At 37.0% G+C, this 27,577-nt stretch overlaps 1 protein-coding gene across 2 annotated transcripts in view; it reads right to left on the bottom strand.

The window, feature by feature from the left end:
- The window catches only part of VAV3 (vav guanine nucleotide exchange factor 3), a 152,754-nt gene that overhangs the window by 26,102 nt on the left and 99,075 nt on the right, over nucleotides 1–27,577 (bottom strand). For both annotated transcript variants that reach the window (XM_071565552.1, XM_071565553.1), the window contains 2 exons: nucleotides 22,037–22,059; nucleotides 19,134–19,179 (listed from right to left, as the gene is read on the bottom strand). In XM_071565552.1, coding sequence (XP_071421653.1) covers nucleotides 19,134–19,179; nucleotides 22,037–22,059 — 69 coding nt within the window. The remainder of the gene's footprint in view (nucleotides 1–19,133; nucleotides 19,180–22,036; nucleotides 22,060–27,577) is intronic.

Below are 27,577 nucleotides of genomic sequence, written 5' to 3'. Positions count from 1 at the left end.
TAGTGTTTTGCACTAAAAGATTGTGCTGTGATATTATATATATATATACTTGAAATCAAGTGAAGCACCACCCACTTCATAACAAATACGTTAAAGACTTAAAGACTTTTAAAAAAGCATTTTTTGCTTTCCTGTCAAGGAAAGCATTTCGTCAGAACAGACCCATTTTTAATTACTCTATGTCTAAGTAAAACTTATTATATAGTAGGTTTCCCACTTTTAACTGAATGTGGAATGTTAAAAACCACTACCATTAAGTGACCATATCAATTTAAAATCTTAACCAGAAATTTTTGGTTAAGTTAGAATTTTGTAAGAATATATTTTAATAAATACTGGTAAGAGTGAAAGCATGAAGAGTCAAGGTTGCTGGGCTGCCATATTTGACATGTTTCTTGCTGCAGGGTCATGATTAACTTAATTCTAACAACAAAGGATCAGCAGGCCCACAAAAGACTTAGTTCTGTTGCAAGATCACCACTGTAATTGAGGAGGCAACACAAATATCCATGATCTCCTCTAAATGTACAAAACATGAAAGAGATCGCCTTCAATAATTACTACTCTCTGGATTAATGAATAAATTCTAATCCCAAGTGCTGATGAAACATTAAGCAAAGTAATACCAGCTCTTACATTACTCAACCCAAATGACATGGTAAGTTTTACTGTTTCTGCAAGTTATCTGCCATACTTAAAATGAGCACCTAATTATTAGTAAGTCATTATTCCACTTAGGCAAATACTAGACCTTGCTTTGTTTCTCAGTTGAAGGCTGTCAAACTGTCAAATAATGATTCTGCATCTAGAAATGCTTCATGCATGGCATGGCAAAGAGAAGCAATGCTGCATTCAAGTGTCTACTCAAAGCTGATGACTTAGTCCTAATGCAAGGAAACTCCCTCATCACAATATAAATGATAGCTCTGCAAAAATGATGAACAAACTGTAAGCATGCCTTTATCTTAGAGACATACGTGGAAGTCAGAACAAATGCATAGTTTATCATATTTTTAGTGTGCAGATATAATATTCTTGAAAAGCCCACCTCTGTATTGATACTATCAGAAGATGCTCAAGAAATATTCATGTACTTCTTCATGCAAATCCTGGTGGGTTTTGAAGACACTATACTGCTAAAATTATTAATCATAAACATGAATAAAGCACTTTTTATTTCTATTCCACTGGTAATTATTATTATTGGCATCTCTGAAAACCAGGCCAAGAGAACACAGGAAAAAAATTGTGCTGTGTCAACTAGCAGAATTATTCTAAAGATAACACAGAATTAATCTTGTTAAAACACACCATGCCTACAATACTTGTGTATGATTCAGTATGCTTAATTCTGTAAAAATCTGGCAGTAATTTTGATGATAAAATTACCGTGGCAGATACAATGTTGGAAGATTTGATCTAACACCTCTTGATATCACTAGAAATAACCCTATTCCTTTAAACAGGCTTTTGAGTTACAACCTTAGTCTCAATGGAGTTTATTGTCTTGCTTTTAATCCCTTCTTAAGATTTGTTTATCACAATGGATACAGAAACTCTGAGAACTACAGCGTTAATTTTTTACAGGCTGGTCTATACTTCAGTAACCAACTGATCTTGTTTTTCTACTGTAACTTTACTACCCAATTTAATCTAACTGTTGTCTTTGGCCTACCTGAGAGTTCTTTGTGCTCAGTGTTGTTGCTGTGAATACACACTCTCTAGCACAAGGTATATGCACTTCCACCAGACTTACATAAATCACTATCTGGGATAACAGGGATGCATGGCTACAATTCCAATAGATTGCAACAATATAGTAATCAATGATAACACAATATTGGTCTGTATTACTTTCATTCAGCCACTTAAGTAATGATACTGCATGCCATCGTCAAGGACCCTGATCAAAAAATGCATGTACAAACAAGGGCAATCAATTTTTGTGCAAATTATTTTAGTATATGTTAATTTCACTCAAGGTTCTGAAAAGCACTTGTAACCTCAAACAACTCAAGATAAATTCACTCTCTAACAAAAGTGCTTGAGTCACTGAGAAAAATATTCATTTCAGTATCAGCAATATCAGATGTGCATAGACAGCCTGTATCAATGACAGATGTAGAAGCAGTTTGCACAATTAATGTGTTCTACCTGTTGTACAAAAATATTCAAAAGGGCCTGTCAGTGTCATATGATTTTAAACTTTTTTTAAAAAATTCAGTTTTTCCGAAACAAAATACTAAATTAAATCTTTGAATCAATCAATCAGATATAAGCACATACTATTCTGGAATTTATAAATTTTTCACAGCTCAGTGTTCTTACCACAAAACTTCCCTTTTATCACCATTAAGCATGGAAGAAATAAATGAGGCACAGAAAAGTTAGTAAGTTGAGGTGAAGAGTCAGAGCTCCAAACAGAATACCCAACTTTCTTTTCTTGCAATTACAGCATTGATTATAGTAGCTCAGCAATAGTTTAGCAGATTAACATTGAGCTGGTGTACATTTAACCGGAGGAAACCAGTCGGCCTTCACCTCCTGACTTACAGAAAGTACACTGAGGTGCAAGTGATCAAGTCCTACCCACTGTTAACACAGGAACCATCTCAAACAACCTATCAGTTTTTTAGCAAGCTTATCCTAAAACTCATTTGTTTGCTGTGACTGTTAATTTGGGAACTGTGTTCTCTGAGCATTTAGAATTGTGCTGTCTTTGGCTGGGATAGAGTTAATTTTCTTCATAGTAGGTGAAACCTATGGTTTGAATTTGTGCTGAAAACAGAGTTTGCTTGCACAGTGTCAAGGCCTTTTCTTCTTGTACCACCCTGCAAACAGGCTTGGGGTGCACAAGAAGCTGGGAGGGGACAGGAGCTGGAACAGCTGGCCCCAACAGACCAAAGGAATAAGCCAAACCACATGACATCATGCTCAGTATATAAAGTGGGGTGAAAAAGGAGGGATGTTTGAAGTGATAGCATATGTCTTCCCAAGTCACCAGTACCCAGGATGGCATTCTGTTTACCTTGGGATGTCCGAACATCTGCCTGGCCAGGGAAAGTGGTGAATGAATTCCACCTGTTGCTTTACCTGTGTGTGCACCTTTTACTATACCTGTTAAGGTGTCTTTATCTCAACCCCTGAGTTTTCTCACTTGAGGCTTAGTTCCTAGCTGGGGTTAAACCACAACAATAATCTTCCACTTGACAGTGGCCAACTTATATCCATCTAGACAGAGGCAGCAGCCTCCACAGTTCTTTTCCTTGTCTGCATTTATTTTCATACTATAGTTAAATAGGGTGATCATACCCCTATTAACCTTCATTTTGCTTGGCTAAATGAGCCAAGTTCTTTCAGCTTCCTCTCATAACACATCAATTCCTCTGAGGCAATATAACAACTGCTTTACAGAAGTTCACACAGACAAGATCTAGAATACTTCCCTTATCTATCTTGACATTTCATTTTTAATTGGCACATGGATTCACAACAAATATAATCCTTAAGAATCCTGAGTGCTTGCTGTAATATAATAATGCATACAAGAAAAAGCAGTATGTTACAGAAACCTGACATGGTTTAGAGTATAATTATGGATTATTTGTGATCGAAACAGTGTAGAACCACTATGCATTAATGACTAAAATGTGAACTATGATAAGGATTAAAGACATTGCCATTGCAATGTACAGAGTTGCAGGAGTGACAGTATCTGACAATTGCAACAGACTTGTGGAAACACATCTGGCACAAAAATTTTAGTCATTCACATGTTTAAAAGCAGATAAAATTCCAACACAAAGGACAAAGTCAGGATTTCATCCACACATTATTATCATTAATGTTACAAATCCCATTGGCTTCCATGAAGTCAGATTTCCATATGACAAAGCTTTTAACAAGAAACTTTCTAATTCAAAGATACAGAAGAGCCTGGCAGTTTCCAGCCTTGGAATTAAAAACTTAACTTATCCATTTATCACACCAATACATAGCTGAAATTTACTTCACTTGAAAACCAGGGAAAATCCCCAAATTCCTAGAAAAGTCTTCATAGTCAAGCTCTGGGTCACAGAACTACTGTAAATAGATGTTCTAAATTGTAGCTCATGAGAAAAACAGAAAGCATGGCAGAGTCAAGATTTGCAAAGTACCAATTTGCCTACATTATAGAAAAAGAAAACATTTTATAAACCATACCATGCATTTGAGGATTTCACCTCACAATTATGAGTCAAGGGAGGAGGCTACATTTTACAATTAACATAGTACATAATAAGTTAGAATACCCATTATATATGAAATGAAAAAAAAACCATATAAACTACTTGTATTCCTTACAGCAGCTCTGCATTTATAAGCAGCACTGAATGACCCTCAGAGTTTCATGCAAAGATACAAAAATGTTATTTTTTGCTAACAACATGCATAATGCATGCCCTATGATGACCTGTATCTGTCAAAATTGATTCCAGCATCTGTTATTTCTAAGCAATGCAGAATGTGAGGAGATCATTTTAACATACAAAATAATAACACAGCATATAGGAGAGTAGGGTTCAAAGGTGAATTTGTGGATATACTATTTACTATTAGCACAAAGACATAAAACAGCTTTGGCTGCATTAAACATCCCTTCCTAGTTAATATGAAGGAAAAAGTCATTTTTCTCTAGGGAAAATATAGCCTAGTCACAAAATATTTATAACGTGGTCCAAAAACCCACAAATGCAATGGATTAAAGCCTCTGGATTTCATGAGGCTTTAAATCTGAAATAGAATTTTAGACTGACAAGGCCACATCTTGATGCTTCCAGAATCTCAAGAAAAAGACATTTGCCTTTCATATAGGAAATTACATGAAGGCTCCCCATCCTTGTCTTTTCTTTCACCCACATTTTGGGTGTCTGTTTGGAACCTCTGAACTTGCTCTAACCCTTTTTGGTTTATATCTTTGTAGCTTTTTACCTCTGTAGAGGAAAACAGATGGGTTGATAAGGACAGCAGTGTGAAGAGCAGGTGGACGCTTATAATCTGAGCTTTCATTACACAAAAAACCATCAGCTTTGACATGTTTGTTGGCAACACCTAGGTCCAATAGCAATATTTAAATGTAGTTAAAGGAAAACTCTAACCTTTGAATTTCTCGGTATGTTCTTCAAATCAGCTCTGCTAGCTTCAGCATTTAAAATTCCTGTTCCTAATCATTTTATTGCAAAATTAAGAATAAACTTGTCTTCTCTTGCATTTATCAGGAGAGCAGCTTCTCAGTTCCTCATCAGGGTCATCTATTTCCACAGCCAGCAGAAGTCAATGGCTTGTACAGTTACTGCCAATGGCAAAACTTGCCTATAAAGACTTCTCAACTGCTGAGAAGACATCAGAAAAGCAACACTACATAATCATTTCAAAAACCCCACTTAAATTCAGTTTCTGAGGGTGTCTATTAATTCCTCAAAAGAAACTAAGTTGAGGTGAGGGATTTTTAACATTTAGTCCCAGTACTTATGACAAATTACAGATCTCACATACATGGAAGATGACAGCATAGTCTTTTAAGTGCACTCTTCAGAGTGGCAATGATTTAAGTAAGTAGTATTGGACAAAATTAGCACAATTACTAAGTACATAGACATACCTCAAAGAAGATATTTTAATTGAACTTTTAATCCTCCCAGTCTTAAGTCATTATTTTTGTATGTCATTGTATTTAGAAGTTCTAATTTTAGATATTGATTATAAGCCTTACATTCATAAAATCATAGGATGGGCTGAGTTGGAAGGAACTTTGAAGATCACCTAGTTCCAACCCTCCTGCCATGGGCAGGGACACCTTCTATTAGACCAGGTTGCTCCAAGCCCTGACCACTTCAAGGGATGGGGCATTCATGGCTTCTCTGGGAAACCTGTGCCAGTGCCTCACCAACCTCACAGTAAAGAGCTTCTTCCTAACATCTAATCCACACCTTCCCTCTTTCAGTTTAAAAGCAAGATGGCTGAAATTCTGTGAGTGCCTAAGACTTGAAATATTCCACTTGTCTTCTCTTTAGTTGCTTTGCCTTTGATTACTGTTCAATTAAGTCTCACTACTTGTTCTTTGACTAACCATAACTCTTAAGTTTGCCCTTGACTCAATTTTAAATCAAAAAGCTACAGAAGGCTGATTATTGAAACATGCAACAGCTGTCATGAGCCTTAACTTGACTGTGTAGGTTCTGCTTTTATAGCTCCGTAAGTAAAGCAGCTGTTTCAGAGGCTTTCTCTTCCACAAACAGAGAACTCACATGCACTGGGCAAAAGGGGGTGGGGAAGGATGGGGCAGGGGGCAAAATAATCTTCACCATCTCATAATTTAGATGACAAATCTTTAAAGCACTACAAAACAAATGTGAGAAACATTCATGTTTCTCTTCCACTTTCACAAAAATAGAAGATTTATGGACTGTTATCCTCCAGAACACATAAAACTACTTTAAAAAAAATTCACAATCCTAGCTCCACTTTCTGTGACTGTCCTCCCTTAACTATTCCAAAACATGTTTCCTTCTTAAAAACCTTACCAAAGCAGCATTTGGGGTTCCCTCCAGTTCTTTACTACCTGTCAAATCTATAGTTTTTCAAATATTCATTTTTTCCACTATTTGTCTTTAATCCTGCATATATAAACTGTATTCTTGAAACTCTGCTAAAATGGTCAACCATCAACGAAAATGAAGATGTGTAGGAGGAAAAAATCTGTCTGCTAACAGCCTGATCAACAACTTGTTATGAGAAACAGAAAAACACAACTCAGGAAGTCCTTTTGCTTCTTTGGGTTTTGTAGACCTGATCATTAGTAAAAGCCCTCTGATAAGTAGCTGTATCTTTATGTTCCAGTTAAGATGCCCACAAAACTTGGAACTACATTGCAGATCATAGCAGGAGTTCATTACAAAGAAAATAAACAAGTCTAACAATGTTGTTCAATTTACAAGGTTGAATTTTTGAAACTGTGTTACTTGTAAAATATTTCTACACTTTTTTTTTAAGTTTGTGCTGCTTAAAGAACAATGCATAGACAAATGGACATCTCCCCCTGCTCTGAACACCAGTATTTGGCTTCATTTAAATGTTTTTGTCAGCAAAGGTTTTTGAGGATAACTGTGCTCAGGGACAATATAAGCAGCATTAATAAAATTAACATCATGGGAACACGGACATTCACTGAGGTGAGCAGTTCCCTCTCATTAGCAACCTTAAGTTTTCAGGTCTTCCAAGTCAAGGTCACCTTCGTGCTCTCATAAATACAGCTTGCACTTATTCTCATCAGAAATAAGCAATTTCACAGCTTATCAAAAAATATTGGAAGGGACCCACAAGGATCATGAAGTGAATGGCTCATACAGGGATCAAACCCACAACTTTGGTGTTATTAGCATCATTTGCCAAGGAAATTCAGAATGCAAACAGAAGTTTCAGAATTTTTTTTTTTTTTAAGAAAACTCCATCAGGAGGCATTTTCTTTCTTCACTCCTAAACAGGGACATTTGGCACATCGTGACACTCATTTTAAGGAATCTGGAAGCTTGTCTCTGTGCAAGAAGAAACAGGCACTACAAAAATGTTTCTGATGAGCCATGTTTTTAAACTTCAAAAGACAAAGCCATAAGGGATTCCAAAAGGAATGAACTATTATTATTTAACCATTTGTCTCTCATGCCCTTAAAGGCTGGTTCTGCTCACAGCTCTCACATATTCACTCCTACTTTTGTCTCTTAAAACCAAAGAAAAAGAAACTGAAGGTTTTGGGAAGTCAGGGAACAAAATGTTACAACACAAACATGAAAATTAGCCAAATACCCTGTAGAAAGAATCTACTGACATAAAAGTGCCAACACATTCCTGCTTGCACAGCAAGCATATTCAGAGAACCACAGAATATTCTCAGTTGGAAAGGACCCCCAAAGACCCTCAAGTCCAACTCTTAGGTGAATGGCCCATGCAGGGATTGAACCCACATCTCGGTATTATTAGCACCAGGCTGTAACTAACTGAGCTAATCTCACACAAACTGTCCCAGGCAGCTTTCAAATAGTCTTTCCTTCCCTAAGTGCAGTAATAAGAAATGCCATTTTCAGAAACATCAAGTACCAAGTACTAGAAAGATCAAGTACTACTAGCTGCACCTTCACCTTAACTTTGATGCAGAAACTTTGTCACATTTAGAAAACCTGAACATGCCCTAGATTGATAACTGTGGATTACCAGTGCAAGAAAGCATGTTTAAAATAACAGAAATTTTGTGTCATGTCTTTGCATTTATACTCAAACCCAGGCACTTTCACAAAAGAGAGGGCTCTCTCCAGAACTGCACTGAAAGAAAGCAGAGGAGAGCTAAGTCACTGGCATGGTCATAGCTACACACTTTCTGTGATTAAGAGTGAAAATGATTTTTCTTTCACTGACAGACTTTGGTTTCCCTTTCACAGCACATTTTCCCCAAAACAAGTGTTAAGGACAATCTCTTGTGTTTTGTACTATTTTAACCTCAAATGTTTATTCAGGCAACTAGTTCTTCCCTGCAGACACAAGCAACTATCCTTGTGAGAGTAAGGGATTTTGGAACTGCCTAGATTGAAGAGTCTCAGCACCACAGAACAAACATTAGAAATGACTGAGGACTAAATGTTTAATGTGAATAAACAATAAAGAATAATCAAGTTGAGAAGCACAGATTTCACTTGTTTTGACAAAGTAATGAAATCTCATCATTTCAATGTAGTCTAATAGGTGAATTAGGGATATAAACTTTAAAAATCATGTCTCAAAACTAAGCAGTTTGATTTATTTTCTTGAAAATAAAGTAAACTGGAGTTTTGGCATATGAATTAAAAAGTGTGGTACATGTGGTGCTGCTTTTTATAAAAGCACACGGTATGAAAATTAACCAGTGTTAATTACCACATCTTTTAATGTGATGCCATAGACAGGCATGGCATTCTAACACCTATTTGTTCAAACATGTACCTGCCCTGAGGATCCAACAACTCGTGCTGGGCAGATACTACAGATAAGCAATGAATGTGTGTCCAGACAGCAGATTACAAGCAGCAAAATGCTCTTAAAAACACGGACTAATCTAGGAATATAGGAATCCATTATCTCCCAGAACTAACTATTTTGAGCTGCATTTTTAATACAAACTTCTGCCTGCCCAGGGATGATTCTGAAGCAGGCAATGAGAGGAAAAAGACTTGAGAACAGGAACCCCACTTTGGGAACTGAATTTAATACTGTGAATGGACCTTGGCCTTTTTTCTGTTGTTGAGAATTCTGACTGAATAATTTTAAAAACAAATAACATGAAAATACACACCTATACCACCTAGAACCTTTCACAGATATCAAATTCAAAAATATGCATTGCTGTATACATGCTGACATTTTATTCATCAAGCATTACAAAAACGAAAATTATCTTTCATGTAATTTCTTTTGTGCTCAGTATTAAATAACAGCATCTGCCTCTAAGATGAAAAGCCTTAGTCTCCATGTCTGTTATTTACAAGAATTAAATTCTCTGGCAAGATTGGCATTTTATATTCTTACAAACGGGAAGGGGCTGACACCTGGCCAAGCAGGCAGGTTCCAGCACATGACAAATAATTTTGCCTGCATGCACCTTCTTCATAATGCTACATAACACTTCAGCTTTTCAAGTTAAACACTTTTGTCATCTTACTCATCAAGCAATTTTTCTTTTCTGTGCCCTCTAATTACAGCAGATACCTCTCTCACTCCCTAACTGACACTTCTTAACATACATGCAAAAAACTTTCAGGCCTTACAGACCTCTGCATGCAGCATCAGTAGACAAATGTTGCCAAGAATTACGGCATTATACTAAGCAATGAAGAGACACTGTTGTTTTGGCTAAAATAAACCTGCTTTCTAAAAAAGTACATCTATTTATTTCTGGTCTCTAGGCTACAGTAAATAACTTATTTTATTTGGAAAAGAAAATAAAACTTGCCTTCATTACAAAGTATTTGTGTTATAAAAGTAAAAAAGGATGAGTATATATTTCACTGTTACTACCACAATGTAGTTAGAATTGTTTATCCCTAAGTAGCATATACTTGGGATTTTATTTCTATGCTTCATACTTTGCACATTTGAAGCACTGGCAATTTACAAAGATAAATTCTAGGAAATCCAAAATACATTGTATTTGGTGATAGCTCCAGCTTTGCAGGATCCCCAGCCTCAATGAGCTGACACACCCAGACATTCCACTGAACCAAAACGATCACTGCCAGCTGCAGAGAGACTGCTACTGCCAGGAGGATGATGTTATTCTGGAAGGAAAGCTGTGATCCATACATGAAACTTTCATTGCACTGTATTGTATGCTATCTGTTACTGTCAAGGAAAAAGTCCAAGAACAGTAAACATGCTGCTTTATTGTTTGAACTGGAAGACAAGTTCTCCCCCTCTCCCACATATCCTGTTCCAAACAGGCTGGTTAAAGAATAACCTCTAAGGTTAATGGACTGAGGCACGTTTTCAAGATATCAGATAAGTTACTTTTTAATTCCCTATTACACACTGAAGCTTAAGACATGCAAGTTCTGAGACATGCAAGACTGAACATGTCTTCTATTTATTTGCAGGTCAGCAAGAGCAGCAGTGAGGACTGAACTCCAAGTTCATTCTCTGAATCCCTTACAAGGGTACTTTACCTTTTTTTCCTGAATAAACCACATCTAAGGGTTAAAGCAACTGAGCTGAATGCATTTATTCTACTGAAAAATTCATCAGATTAATTTTTACACTGTCACAACTTGAAAATACTAAGTACTAAATAAATTCAAGAATAACATTGCTGAATTGTTAATTATGTTCTGCAAGTTATTTCTTAAAACATTCTCTAAGCCAAAGCATGAAGGCAATATTTTAGAGCAACTCAGTTATAATTACTAGATGTTCCAAAACAAATATCTGATGTTTCTATGAGGCAGAGTGGTAGAGCCTACTACAGAGACAGAATTACCAAGTATATGGACAAATATAACCAAGACTGCATATACTTCTTAAAGGAAAGTGAGGGACATTGTTTAGAATCCTCTGAAGCAGGTAAGGAGCAAGAGAGCCAAGATTACATATTAATGCAGATTAACAAAACAATTTTAACAGGACTCATTACGGGGCTCTCCCAGTTTATACTATATAGGAGGCAAAGCTCTCCCCCAGATGAATCAACAGCAAAAGGACAGGAAATGAATGGTTGAAACAATAATATTATTTCACATAGAAGGTCGTGTCCAAAAGGGTCTAATTGTGCTTGGATCTCCCTTGTTCAAAAAATTAGTAAGCATTATTGAAATGGGAATATGGATTAACTCTCGTAGAAGGCATAAAAATAATTTCTTTTAAAAGAACAATCCTTGCAAAGGTCTGAAGGAAGATTTCATGAACAACAGGATTCAAAATCAGAGAAATACTCCAGGTGCATTTCATGAAAGATTTAGCATTACAAAGTAACCTATGGATTGAACACTAGCACATGATCATGGAGTGTAAAACAGTTACCATCACACAGATAACAGATCTCAGAGCAATTGCTAAGTACCCTTTACAATCGTTCCTTTAATATCATAATCTAATTTTGCTGTGTACCAAGGCTAAGAAATTTCTTGGAGCAGACACAAACTAGAAGGTCTGACTACTCTTGGACCTAAAAGCACACAAACAAGCAAACAGGACAGTCAGACACACAGAAAAGCTTCTGTATCCAAGGAATGAAGCAGATAATGGCTCTTCAGGCTAGAGGAGGTGTGACCGGAGGGGGATATGACAGACACAACTCATGAGTGGCACAACAGTGGCCAGAAAAAAAGTACTCATTACTTCTTCATTTATTATTCATTTTCTCAATTCAAAAAGATACAGATGTTAAAATAATGGGCAGCAGATTTAAAGCAAACAAAAAGATATGTTTTATTCACACAACTAATTATGAAAGTGACAGTTAAAGGAAGTTGAGAACGCCAAGATTTTGGACTGGTTCAAAAAGCTGTAATGAAAATACGTGGAAGAAAACTTCAGAGCTAAGAAACGAGACCACAAGGTACAGTGGGAAGTACAACTCTCCCCCCCATATTCTATCCTTTAGCACCCATTTAATTGGCTCCTGTTGAAGGGCTCCTGAGCAAGCCTGGCCTGCAGCCTAACTCAGACTCCTTGTTCTTTTTTCTGGGAATCTCCAAGTGGTGAGCAGATTAAAAAATCTCCTGAAAAGCAGCATCAGTTTCTCAGGCTCTTGCCTCTGGCCCCTTCTACTAAGTTTTAAAACCTTCCTCAGGCAGAAGGCAAAGGCAGTTCTGGGAGCTTCTCTTGTGTGAATTTTCAGCAGTCTTTTTTCTCCCATGGGATGGCTGCTTTCAGTTTTACATTGTTTCCCAAATTCTTTGTATGAGAATTACTTTGAAGTAGTGATCAAATACTGATTTAGTTAAATGAGTGAGCCACAAAAAAAGAAACCATAAGCTTTAAAACGCAGTAACTTTTGACTATTTTTAATCATTCATTGCCTTATTATCTTTGTTTTGCCTTCTGAGAACGACAGCACCCTGAGGATTAAAATCAGATATGAAAATAGATGGGTAAATGCAATATTCCTCTTGAAGATGAATAGGGAGATCTCTAAGTCCCAATGAACTTTAGCAAAATACTATGCAATTCCCTTCTACTTCCCATAGTAAGTAAAGGCAACTGTGGGCCATATAATTTCTGCACATGCCTTTTTCTTTTTAATAGTGCAGTAGTATTTTTGTGTGTGTGTTGAAAACAAAAACACTGTTTTGTTTTATTGATTATACTTGCATGCCCATTTGGTCCACTTCTACTTAATCTTTTCCTTTTTTCTGCCTCCCAACTCCCCTGTGGTTATATGTAAACAGTGATGCTTTATTTAGAACCATCAATGGTGACAGTTCTTTTATGTAGACAAAGAGAAAGATACTTAAGGACCCATCTCAGCTTAAAAATTATACTAATACATGGCTAAGCATGTATTAAACACTATTTCTCTACAAGGAAAAAAACCTGTTAATTGCTTAAGATAGAGACAGTCCTGAAAACACGTCCAATAAGACAAAGAGTTTAAATTACTCAACTACAAACTGATCTTGCAATCCAACCAGACAAGGATGAAAGAGTTTGACAAAATAAATACATTTCACCCTTTGGCATCTGGGTCTTCTGATGTTTAATTAAAAGAAAAGGCTAAAGGCTATGTTCTCTGAATGTGAGCTCGCTGCTGAGATGCCAAGGGGACAGGCACCTTTCAAAATACTTCTCCCCAACAGGAATGTAAAAATAATTTTTATTTAAAATAAAACAACCCAAATAAAAAATCATTAAACTGCATTTGAAATGCTTCATTGGAAGACAAAACTCTGCTTTGCCTTCCAGAAGTGCATTAATGGAAAATTTCTTGGTGCAAAACATTAGACATGTTCTTTCTTGTATCACAACAAAGCTTAATTCATTATTTTGTGAAGCACATGGCATCAGCACTGTAGTAAAAGAAAAAGCAAAGAGCTTGAATGTAATATGTGTTTTTAATAAATATGGGAGATAAATTAATTTGATCTTACACAACTCGCTCTATCTCTGAACTTGCTGTTGCTGAGGTCCTGGGAGAAGCTGTCCTATTAACTGCTCATAAGAATGTGGTGACCACAAAGAAATTTACTGACTCCGGTCTCAGACACCAACACCATCCCAGCCACATGAAGCAAAACATGTTAAAACATGTCTATCAATGCTGAGAGATGGTCAGGTTAGAGCTGCAATCCAAGTCCTTTGAAGGACTCCAGAACCTTCAGAATTACACAGCATGTCAGTAAGCAGCATCACCTCTATCCTGATGGGGTTTTTGCAGCAAATGCACTTCCAGCTGCCCTGTTAAACTAGTTCTTACCTGCAATTCACCTGGTCCACGAAAACTCCAAGAGACATGCACTGTGTACCTCATGGGTACCTTGAAAAAAGCACTAAGATGCAATGTAGAGAAAGAAAAAATACCCCTAGTTGAATAAAATCCACCCACCAAAAGTTAAACATTTGTCACATATATGTACCATCAAAGCTCAGTTTTGGTTCTGTAGCTTAGAACGATGCTGTGTAGAGAAGCCTTTACCTACTTAGCAAATCTAATGCTCCACAAACATTACAGAATTATTTCTAGGGGAAATATGCAAAACTATATACACGTTGTTATGGTTGTTAATTATTAGGCACACTTTAGTTCCAAGACAAGTAGGAGTCTTGAGTTCCTTCAAATCTCTAAAATAGTCATTTCTCTCTGTCTCATTTTTAAGCCATATAGGCCGCATTTTTTAAATCATGGCCTGCACTTTTGTCTGTAATAAGAAATTGCAAAAGTAAATATAGGGAGATAAACAAGCTACTGTTGAAATGAAGAAATAAATTCCTGACTGCCTGTTTTCAGGACTGGGCTTCATGTTCATTTTGCTGAAAGTTAGCTTTTCTCATCCATGAAATTGGGTATTCTCTATACTGGCCTGAATGTGAAAACAACAGTCAATCAGGACTACTAAAGACTTGCCTGGATAGTGTAATAAAACAAGAAAATGAGAGACATGTTTCAAATTCTCAGATAAAGAAAGTAGTTTTATCTATAATAACAGCATGATTGGCAAAGAATTATCTGCAGGTTAAGATATCCCAGCATTTCAGTTTGAGCCAGATTTTGCTTTTGGCTGGGCATACATCTGGAGTGGCACTGAAATGGAAATCAGAGTTAGACTTGTGTATCACAGACACTGTCAGAATTTGCTGAAATATCTCACAGTTCAATATACTTCTTTCTTAACTGAAAACAAAGTTTGAACTGCCAATACGACACTATCCCCTTTTTCCTATGAAGGCAAGATGCAAAAATTACACTACACAAATACCTGACCTATTGTTTCACTGCTTAGTAATCACACACATATAACAATGACACAGCCTAGTTAAAAGATTCCAAAATCCAATTTCAACAAAATATGAAGCACACAGTAGTTTATTTCCACTATATCTAATGAAATAAACACGACTCCAATATTGTACTGCTCCACGCAGAGACTTTTTTTGTTATTTGTTTAATGTATACACTTCAGGGCATAAATCTAGTTATTCTCTTCAGATCCTTTTTTTTTTTACTATCTGTGTAAAACCAGTATTAGAGGATTGCTTCACAAAGCAAGTACAGACCAGATAGCAACCAAAAACACATCTTTTTAAAATTACTATTTGGACTTTGAATTCCTGGACTGAAAAATAAAATTTTCTTAAGCTATTGCAATACGCACATTACTTGCTAGTATTGTGTGTCCCTCCATCCCAAAAAACCCACACAATATTTTACTTTATGTGAAAAGACATGTTTGTTCTGTCCCTCAGTTCAGAACTAAGCTTTTCTAATCTTTAATACATGCCTATAAAGAAATCAGCTAGTTAAGAAGTCAGAACGTGCTCAGCAATCATCTTTCAGAGATCAAATTTCAGTTTAATCTGCAACCAATCTTGTCTATAAGGCTTCTAGCATTCTATTTTTACCAAGTTTATCCTTCTGATACGAAATATACTTTCACACTTTTTCACATTTTTAGAGATTAGAGTTCCAATGTTTATATTAGCAAAAGTGTTTAGGGTAAAACCAGTTTTAAAAACGCCAGGCTGTGAATCTATCACATTTAGACTGTTTATACTGTAAAGAAAAAAATTACAGCAAACATACACTATACTATTTCAATAGCTGAGAAAGACAGTAATTGTTATGCGTATTAAAAGACATACAAAATTATTTCTATTAAAAACAGTGGTCAGACTTCATCATCCTTCTCCAGAATTCACATAATAAGAATTTCTGCTTATGAATATACACAGGAATGGTTTGTTTGTCATTTAAGTCAATAATGCAAATCACATGCTTAAAATTAAACACATGCATAAAAGTTTTCATGACATTCCCTACACAAGAATAAAATGTCATATAATTATCACTCCACATGCCCATTCTACACAAAAACTGACACCAGTCTGATCACTTCTCAAATGCATTTAAGCAGAATCAAGTTGTTCTACATTCAAATGCAAGCTGTAGACCAAATCTTTCCTGGCTCTTCAGCTGCAGATGTATTCACTGGTTCATTCTGTCAGTGATGTTTATTATCTGTTGCTTAATCCAAACAAAGGTTATTTAAAACCTGTCCCAGTAAATCTTAGTAGATGAAGCAACTTAGGAGGCTCTCTGCAACTGGACTACAGGCTAAAGGGATAGTGCACATCATAAAGATAAGGTCATATTTTCTTACGATTTCAAATTGGTTCCTCACTTGTACAGTTTCTAAATGTCTCTTTTTGTACCGTATCTGCATGTGTCTTTCTCATGGTTGTTTTTATTTCCCAAGAATTTCTCTGTCTCATCATCCATTAATCAGTTTTCCTTCTATGTTTCATTTTTATTCAACACAAAACAAATCTCAAGGAAGAAACTGTCACTGTCAAACTTTTAACTACTTCAAAGAAAAACAAATGAAGAAGACAAACATTTCTTTTAGGGTACTTCAGCTAGATAGGTTCCTTCATCAATGAGCCCTACAAGCAGAAGACAAGGAACATTTTAAACCAGTATCCTCATGTTGTTTTCTTTAGAATATCCTTCAACTCTTCTCATCAAATTTTAATTATTTTTTATTCCGGGCTAAGCTGTCAGCAAAAGTTGAATTTGACTCTAACATGCATAAAAAGAGAAGCATAACACATCAACTTGACTACAGTATGCCTTCTGCACTCATTATTCCTAGCTAGAATAGCCAGATATGACAGAACATGATGTTGACAACTTGCAACCCAAAATAATTGTATTTACCAGTCATATTATATTTAGACATTGCAGGTGCTGGTTATTGATTCACAGCAAACATCTGCTTCCTAAACTAGTACCCATGTTCAGCAGCATAACATGCAAAACTGGCAGCAGCATCATAAACCTTCTAAAGACAAAGCAAGTTTACATGCAGCGTTCTTGAAAAGCTCTTAGGATCAATGCAGTAATGTATGCCTGAAATAACTGATCTCTTACAAGTGCTGCCCTCTGGATAGCAACTTCTGTCTCTCAAGGCAATGTGCAATCTGATGAGCAGTAATACTCAGATTATGCAAAATAGGTGCCAAGGGGTTAGCAAAAACATTCATGCCTTTAAAGAGTTATCTCCACCAAGTTACAGCAGGACACAGAAAGCCTATACTGATAAAATGCAAATCAAAAAGCTCATTTCATTGAAAATTGACAGTATAATGTATTTCTCATTATTATTTATTTAAAACATTTGTGATGTCAGAAGCAATTGTGTAAGAAGTCTTCTGCAACGTCTCTACTAAAGTGATGTAAACGTCATGTAGATGTTGTGTGTCTGTTGGCTTTCAAAAATGTTATGGGGACCAAGAACTTAACCCAATAAGACTACCCCAACAACTCGAAGAACTGTTCTGTGCAGGTAAATTGACGGGGAGGGGCACAGGAGAAGGTGGAGCAGAGCCATATATTAGGCACTGGTTATGTACAGCTTTTAAATACCTGTTAATTCAATTACTTTTGATGATTTCAATGGTACTTGGTCTGCAATAAAAATTAATTTTAAACTACCTTTGTATATAAAGGTCACGTAAATACTTCTCTGATTTCAGCAAGTAAAACCACCAGTATACTCAAAGGGTTGCCAAAGCTAAATTACTTTACCTTCTCATATTCTATATGAGACAGCTGTATTTAAAGATTTAGACCTACAAGGACTATTCTGCAAGCACACATTACACTTCACTGCAACATGCACCACTGACTGGGAAGAATCCAAGTGTGTTAGTGAACACTGGGCAGAAATAATCTCATCCTCTTCTGCATGATTTAATTCCTATTCTTGATGTTTTCCCCTCTTGACTGTATTAATTTTCAGAGTTACAGGGTGTTCATTTTTTTCTTTTATGACTGTAGTCTTCACAACACACAGAACAATTTATAGAAACATGAAGCAGGTTCATTTTGCTGGAGGAAACCCAGTGACGGTACGTGTTCCAGAACACGTCAAAGGTACGTGAGTAACAAAGGTGTGGTCTGCTCCACAGTTACAACACTGAGGCTTGCAGAGCCAAGGCAGCTGCAATGCGCCAGTGGCACAACCAGCATTCCCACTTTTTGAAAAGTGCTTAGCTCTGCCGGGCTGTAATGTGGTGTACAGAGTTGCCATCCTGCTTAATGTTTAACTCGAACTACTGTCAGGTGTTCACATCTAGAAACATTTAATAATCCACAGCTTAGTTTTATTTCAAATAATATCTGCATAACAAATCTCCAGTAATTAAACTACACAAGAAACATAAAGGACAGAAATGTAATTACTGTAAAAAATGACACTAAAAATATCACAGTTACACTGAAAACCATTGAGTATTTTATACAGACACATAATGGGTCTCCAGAGGAAATGTTCACCCACTTGAGTATACAGTCTATAAGAAGCATTTAATTTTCTTAAGGGCTGCTGCTGCTGCCATGATTCCACCAAAGTGTCTACTATAAACTAACAGTAGAATAAAATTACCTTGAAATTCAACATGAAACTACAATTGGTTTATGCATTTCTGAAAAGCAACTCGGACAGTAAAGCACTGCGCACCACCTCAGTTAAGAGCTGAGAATACCCACAACTTGGAGAATCAGAACATAAGCTGCATAAGCAACCATCTACTTTTCATCACTTAGCTATTTCATTTAGAGCTGCAGAGTACAGTAGGGTGGGTCACATTAACTGAAAGCCCAGAGGCATTTTGTTGTTCAAATAGAACAAAAGCTCTGCTTGAAAAAAGGAGGGGGAAGGGAGAAATTAGAGTTCAACCAGCTGGCCTTGTCTTTGAAATCACAAACAGAGCAATCACTTTAGACCTTCATGACTTCAGTGATAAAGTTGTCAACACTGTGTGCATTACAATAGTATTCATAATGCAAATTGATGAAGTGAGCTACAGCTTTCTCGCTCTTTTTATTTAATGTTTAAGTATTAAAAAGTCGTGACACAAACCTGGGTCCACGTGTCTAGAGCTTCTTCTAATTCCATTTGTTCGCTTCTGCAGAGCAAAAATACAGATCAAGGATATGAATAAACATGTTTTCATGTAGGCACATTGCACTCCTTTCATTCCCACAATCTACTAGGCAAATCTGGTTAAGTTATTTCTCCCAACTACCAACACAATTATCTTTATCTTGTAGAAAGATCACACATTGAAAAATATTCTTAGTAACACATTTTTTTTCATATATCTCATTTTTTCTGACACTAGACTCAGAAGATTCTCAGTCCATAGGAGGTTTGTTCATACATCAACATTTTTTTATACCAAGAACAAATGTAATTTTTAACAATTTATGAATAGGATAGGGGAAAAACATGCAGTTTGGCATTATCTGCCCCAGATAATGTCCACCAAGACAAAAGTCAAGGCCACTTACGTTGCTTTAGTAAGGATGAAACTTTCAGTATTTCTACTTTCTACTGAAGCTAGCCAGAATTCTCTATGGAATACTTAATTTTCTTATTTTCTGGGCACGTACTTAAATATATTTAGTAACTTGTCTTTCTCTTTCAAATTGGAAGAACTAGAGTTGTGTGAAATCAGAAACTCTCTAACAAGACACAGATTATTTCATTTCTACATTTCATATGCTAAGACACTTCATATGGATCCCTGGAAATTTCAATGTGAAATAACACATATCTTGAGCTACTGATCTGCTTTTGCAAGTTTGTTTAAACCGGTAACTTGCAAGAAGGCTTATGCATTTATTTATTTTTTAACAAACCAAGCAGAGAAAAGCATGTTGCATAACAAAGGGAACAATTAGCTTGCTCTGATTTACTCGCAGTTGATAAAAGCTGATGCAGGACACACACAAAGGCAAGCCAGAAAGCACTAACCTGAGGCATAACCAAATTACCAAGCCCCATTGCAAGCAAGCAAAATGAAAAGCTTGGTTTGAAAACAGCTTTAAAAACTTGAGTCCTTGGACATATTCTCTCGGTATCTCACATCTCTAACTAAAGTTTTGTTTCATCTGTAGCAGAAAGAAGAAACATTTAAAACTGCTGCCACAATGAAAGTAACAGTACTGAATAAAAACAAAAGATTCAATTATATCCTATATTTTCTTTTATAGATGAAAGCTGTATTGCTGATATGGATTGATGCAGAGCTGTGAGTAACCACAGATTTGCACAAGGGAGGGAAAGAGGCAAGATTGGGTAAAGAAAGTAAAAAGGGAGATGGAGAAATGCTTAACTGAAATGAATGCAATCCAGTCACTCTGTGACAACCCAAGTCACAGATACCAAATGATCAGATGGAAAACAGTTTTAAGGAAATAGTTCTTAAACTGTATGAAAACATGCTCAATACCCTTAAACATACTGCAGTACCAGCAGATTCTTTACATTACTAGTATGAAATCTAAAACCATATTTTCTAAAATGACAGCTCCTCACGCACGCTCAAGTTTCCTTCTACACAGAGATAATTAAAGCAAACACTTAAACAAGAGTCTTGGTAAAAATGGAAACAATGTTTTAGGTCAACTCAACAGGCAATAGCAAATCAATAGCTCCAGAAAGGAGGCATTTTCTTTTCCTCACAAGAAAAAACAATACGTATTATTTTTCATGACCTGTTCCCAGCTCCCCAGCTGTGCCTGGCAGCTGCAGGACAGAGAAAGCATCAGGCAAATGGACCCCACTGTGACTCCCGTATTTTAGAGAGCCCTTAATTAGGGGATCTTTTGAGGCAGAGACCTGAAGAGCTGGGCAGCACTTGGGCAGGCACAGCTGAGGGCACAGCAAGGAGAGCGGGCATGTGGTGGTGCCTGCACAGAGGCAAGGCCATGCCAACACTCCCCTGTCCTCAGTCAGAGCTCCCTCAGACTCTCCATTCCCCTACAGGTCCCCAAGAAGCCAGAGCCTGCGACACAGATCCCAGGAACACCCCGCGGGGTGCAGGGCTGCCCTCCCCAGCCCCCATCGTCATCTGGGGTCACAGTGACACCCAAACAGCTCAAACCTCAGAGAGCACTGACATGACCAGCCCAGCACACAACTACCCCTGCACCAGCCATGGCAGCAGTAACATCCTTCCTTTACCCACATTAGTGACAGCATCCAACAAACCCAAGTTTATGGAGAGGAGCAGTATACATGCTGTTCATAACCAGCATGCCATTTAAGCAGTTAAACTACTGTAAACTTCTGATTTAAAATAGCTCCTAGACACTATTATGCTCTATGATTGAAGTGCTGCCTCTCTTTAGCCAGAATTGGCAGACAAAACCCAGCTGCCATGACCTCCTGTATGTCAGTGGAGAGGCACCAAGACCTGGCCAGAAAATAATGCAGGGTGGGCTTGCAGCCTTCTTGGGCTGACAGGAAGGTACACTATAGCATCACAGCAGCTGCTCTGTTCAGGTCCCATTTCAACATTCTCTCCAGATTACACACAATCCATGACGCCTGGATACCTCTGCATCTACAGTCTTTTCACATGAAGAGGCACACACATTGCCCTGTCAGTCTTCCATTGCCCCACAGTCTGGTGTGGCAGAGAAAAAAAGGAATACTTTTAACTCTGCCAGATTTTGTCTAGAAACAGTAAGGATCTAACCACTGTATGTTTCCTTACCTGTAGGTAGAAAAAAATCTCCACCCTTTTCAGTGCTCTCAGCACTAAGTCATATCTCTGCAAATTTAACTCACATTTTGAACAGAAGACATTTATATTTCATTATTAATGTTGCTTAAACTTCTACAGCACTCTGAATAAATCTGTTGTTAAACCCGGAAGGAAGATGTGTCTTTTTCAACAGAACATGCACAAAGTAATAAGGAACTTGCAACACCAACAAAACAAACATCACATGCAAAGGAAAACAAATCCTTACCTCATGTTTCACGTTTCCATGTTCTGAAACATAAGTAAAAATTGGCATTATTGGCAATTGTAAATAGTACAGCTTTTCTATAGCAATCTCAGTCTGTGCTGCGTGGCATTACAGAAAACACCCCTGCCTTGCTTTGCTACCTGATACCTGCAGCCGCCCCAGGTGCTGTTGTGCAAACCGCGCCGCGCTCATTGGCGCTGCCCGGCCCTGGGCAGGCTCTGGCTGCAGGGCACGCTCCGGCGTGGCACGATCACACACTGCACCTTGGAAACTTTCAGAACATTTCAAAAACACTTGCTTAACACTGACTTGTTGGGAATTCAAAGCTACAGATCTTCATTGCAAATCCAGTTTACACCTTTTGCTTCTGTCTTTTCACATTATGTCAACATGTATATCTATATATATCTTGATAAATATACACGCATTTAGCTTTGTTTATTTCAATTTTTTAAGTTCAATACAGCATTGCATTAATATACCCTAGACTGAAGTACTTGATGGCTTATTTGCCTTTTTTACTATAAATGTTATGGTACTATTTAAAAAATGGGAAACAAAATTCTGTAGGAGATCAGAAAGATTGCATAAAGACAGTAACACTTGAGCATACACACACCACCACACACACAAAAGACGTAAAACGGGATATCTTTTTTATGGGTCCTTTGAATGTCTAATCTGATAGTAGGTATTTGGGTGTACTCTAGAATTTGGTTCAGTGCCTTATCAAAGCACACACAGCTGTATTTATCTGTGTGTGCACTCCAGCACTGCACACGCTGCTGAGGCAAAGCACAAACTGCACGTGCCTGGTCTTTATGTACTTCTTCACATTTGAGAACTTTTACTGTAATATCTTCTAAACAGGAAGGCACATTCACAGTAAAAGAAATAATAAAGTGTAACTCCAAGTACATTTTGTTCTACTAAAAAAGGTTACATTAAACAACAGTAAAGTGTGGGAAAACAACATCTCTGGCTTTCCAGCACTTTATGCAAAGATGATAAGGCATGCCCAGACCCAGCACAGCAGCTGTGGCCGCTGGGCCGGGCAGGCACAGCCTTCCCCCTGGCACAGCTGCTCTCACGTACACCTTCAGTCACCGCTTCCTCTCACAGTGCACCAAACACACCTCAGCCTGACACCCCCAGAAAACACTTCTGGAATTATAACCTTTCTAAAAGGATTAATTTGCATTCTCATAGTGAGCAAAAGAGAAATAAAATAAGCCCACCCAAAGGAGGAGATGCAGAGTCTACTGAGATTTCCTAAGGAGCCTGAGGGAATTAGTTGCCTAAGTGCTGCTGAAATCCAAGATAATTTTGGTATTTCATAATTTGATATACCTTCCAGAATTTTTGCCAAAATATGAATAAAATCACCTTTTTTGAATGTTTGCTCTCAGCATTATGAATGACTTCAAATGAAGCAAAGTCAAATAGGTAAGGACTCACAAACGAGGCAAAAAATTCAAATCCAGACTTAGGTGGTTTTGTTTGGGTTTTTTTTTATTTTGAAAAAGATCAGCAGATCCTTTATCAAAAAGTTGAAATGGAAATGTCATTCTAACCTCCAATAGGAAGAAATGAATGTGATTTTTAAAAGCTGCTGTTGTATATTATTTGTATCTCTAGGAAATATCCCAAATCCAACAAGATGAATGAGTTCCATCTGGTGATCAGAACATTCCAGTACTTTTTACATTAAATAATTAGGAAACTCAGTGATTAACTTTCGATAACTGAATAACTGGATTCAAGAAATCACTACCTACAAAGGTAATAAACACTTCCAATAATTCACACAAAATAAATTTCACTAGAAGGGAGGTGGGAGATTCGGATTAAAGAGAAAACCAACACTGATGCCAAAACTGATAGACCAAAATGCCATTTGTGGCTTCACTATTAACTCTTGAGTAATTCAATAAATATCGGTATTTTCATATAAAAGCCTATTCAAAAATTAAGACTTATTCTTGACTTGTTATTTTATTACAGTTTAAATACTCCTATAATTCAGAAACATTGTGTAATGAATTATGTGAATTGTTTCCTCACAAAAGACCTTTTTTCCAAACATTGCACAAGTAAAAGAGCAAGAAACCCCTCATTTCTATTTTTAGAAAAAAAAATGTCTGAGGATATCCACCTGCAGATACTTTACACATGACAACTTTAATTCAAGTTCCTGCTCATCACCAATGTCACAATGAAATTACTAAGCGAGTCCTCAGTTCTGACAGCCTGTAACTTTAATACCATAGTTCAGCACAGTTTGGGGGATTTTCTTTGTTTATTCACTGAGGCCATGTTACCACTGGGTCACCTTTTGATAATTACATTTTACTACAGAAGCAAGAAGAGCAGCAGCTGGCCCTCAGTGAGGGAGGGCAGATCAGAAAATTGGAATAAGCTGATGCAATAGATCGGGTAGATTTACAGGCTAACTAAATGGAAAGTAAATAAAAAGGATATCTAATAAACTACTCACCTTTCTATTTTAAAAGAAAGCTCAAAACACTTAAAATGCAGGAACCATAAAGTAAATCACCTGGAAGGAGCTGTGTGACGCCCTGATCCTTTCCAGTCATGTAGCCAGTCATTGGATAATCAGAACAAAATCAGAAAGGTGCCCTAGATGTACTATAGTGCAGGACCCTGGAAAATATCGAGCCCCCTAAGTGGCTTTTGTTCAGGTTGAGCAAGAATCGTTAGTTAAACAGCACAGCTCAACCTTCGCTGCAGTTGCTTAAAGCAGTGGCATAACTCCAATGAACTTTCTGTGATTTGAGCACTTACTTATCAATTCAGTTGACATGGGAAGCTTGGAAGAGAGCCAGCAACTTTGCAACTATTGATCAAGTCAGCAAAAACGTAAACAGTGAAAGCTGCTGGTTTCTTTTTAGCTGTCAAGACCACATGGTTTTCATTAATAATCTCTAATGTGCTGTAGCAAGCAATTATTACATAAACAGCATGGACTCTATTATTGGGCAGACATTACCACATGAAAGCAACTCTAAACTTAACCCATTCATGTGGCAACAATTTCTTTCAAGTTCATCACACAGTGGAAGAAACTTCTTTTCCACCTAAGGAAATGCAGCACTTTTTCAAATGGAATTATCTGAACAAGAAAGAAATCATGTGTAAGATAACTAAAATTTACTATATAAATGACCAGTTCATGTTTTTCTAGTCCATTTATGACCTGATGAGACACATCTCTAACATTCCCTGGGAAAAGCAATAAAAGAAGAAAATTCTGTGGGTTTGGCACTATATTTAAAATATTCAAAACATTTCCAGATTCTAGAACCGTTACTGCAGATTCCCCTAATGGAAATATTCAATAGTCTGTAGAACAGGAAAACATTTGCCCAAGAATACTTAATTCAATATAAGTGGATATATTTGGAAAAATTCTGTCTGGAAATAGAAATTAATTGTTAATTCTACTGGTTTAGACTAGGACACAGACTAGAGCTCTGCAGTCTGATCTGTTCAGAGTGATACTCTTATCAGTCTTGAAGCCTCTGAAGAAACTGCAAGGGACACAGAACAATCTGTACAATAGCGGGAATAACAAGGGATACAGTTTCTCCTTTTGTCTACTAAAGGTGTGTCTTACTCACGCTTATCAAAGGCCCCACTCAATCATTCCCAAATATAAACCCTTCCAACTAGTCGCAAAGCCTCATCAGATGAGTGAAATTGTCCCATGCCATAAAATAAGACAAAGGAATGCAGCTGAGAAGCCAGAAGAGGCAGCAAGGGAAAGGAGACCTCCTCATCAGCCAGCAGAGAAAAGACCACATGTCCTTATAAATGGACTGCCAGAGAAATATGTGCATCTATTTTACAATCCTTGTTTTTAAGGATTGCATACAATCTTGTGTTTGAGACTGTGGAATCAGACTTGGAGTTCATCAGAACACTTCTCAAAAAATAGGGGTATGGAGGACTTCAACTCACAGAAAGATTAAGTGATAGGGCAGAAAAGTAAAATATATGAAAACGTAGAGGACTATTTAAGCATGTACAGAAGAGCATTTAACGGGGGGAAAAATAAACATCAAATCAAAAACAGAAACAAACAAGCACAGAAGATTTGAACTAGCACCATTGATTTACAGCAAGGAAGGAACAGCAACCAAGAAAATCCAAAGGCTAAATGCAGACATTTTGTTCCATTTATTAATTCAACTGATTAACTCTGCATCTTTTATCACTAAGTTTTCACTATGAAGGCTGAACTGGCCTTCTTTGAAGCAAAACATCTGAAGAACTGGCATATGTTTGTGTATAAGGCATAGCATGAGAACACAGCAATTTAACTTCAGACTTTGTCAATGCTTCTCTCATAAGTGTATCATCTAAATCTGACACTTAATAATTTTGTCATTCAAAAGGTTTCATCTGTCTTTGGATGTTTCTCTTTTGAATCTCCACAAACTGCAACTTGGGATGAAATATGAAAAGATTTAATCCACTCAGGGAGGTTCTAAGCCTCATTTCAGAAAGGCTAGCAAAAACATCTGCTCAGTGGTCTATAAAGAAAACAATCTCAAACTGCACAAACTCAGAAAACTCTGAGGAAAATTCAAATGCCTTTGAGAAACCTAATGGTATATTCCCATTGTAGTGTTTTGAACTCTGATCACTTCTTTTCAAATAGACCTCTAGAAACAGAAGAGGTCTACAGAATGAGAATGAAAATTATTTGAAGCATAGAATAAAATCCACTTAAGAAAAGCTAATGAAAAAAAGAAACCATTCAGTTCAGATAGTATGGCATGAAGAGGTCATGAGAAGTTATAAAACAATTTATCAAAGCAAAGCAGTCAGTCAAGCCTTCCATTGACTGTTCTCATGAAAATCCAAGGTTGCACATTGCATAGAGAACTTAGTGTTCTATCGCTTCTGAATTGCAGTTAGATGCTGCCAAATAGGGAAGCTATGCAAAAGCATTAACAACACATAAAAGCTCTTCAAACACCAAAAAAGACAGAAAGGAAATGTAACAGGATCAAGCAAGGAACATTATTCCTGGGCATTGTCTGCTACACAGAGGATTTGCACTTTGCAGTGAAGCATCTGGAACAGCACTGGGAGAATGAGACAACACCAGATTACACAGAAACACATATATCTACATGTACATTTAACTTCATGTCTGTGGCCTTTAACTAACACCACATGACTGGGGAATAATAACCTCCCCTTTCCCAAAAGGATGATTGTGTTTCATGTCCATTATACCCTGTGAAAAAGGCTGAATAGTCCCTTAGAAACAAACAAAACAGAAAGACAAAAAAAACCAAACACAGCAATACAGTAAGTGTTCCAAGCACTTTGCTATAAGCCTTCCAGCTATGCTCCACGATTCCTAATATATTCTAATTTCTAATCTAATGGCACTCTCAGGCCACCTTTGCTAATTTCCCAGAGGAGCAGCAAATGACACTGCTAAAGAAATTACATTTATCATACATTAATTTCTCTAAATATTTCAAAAGGAAAACATTCCAAATT

Source organism: Pithys albifrons, chromosome 10 (genome assembly GCF_047495875.1).
Source record: "Pithys albifrons albifrons isolate INPA30051 chromosome 10, PitAlb_v1, whole genome shotgun sequence".
NCBI classification, from domain to species: domain Eukaryota; kingdom Metazoa; phylum Chordata; class Aves; order Passeriformes; family Thamnophilidae; genus Pithys; species Pithys albifrons.
The sequence above is the reverse complement of the archived record's forward strand: the minus strand, read 5'-3'. Positions and strand labels throughout refer to the sequence as shown.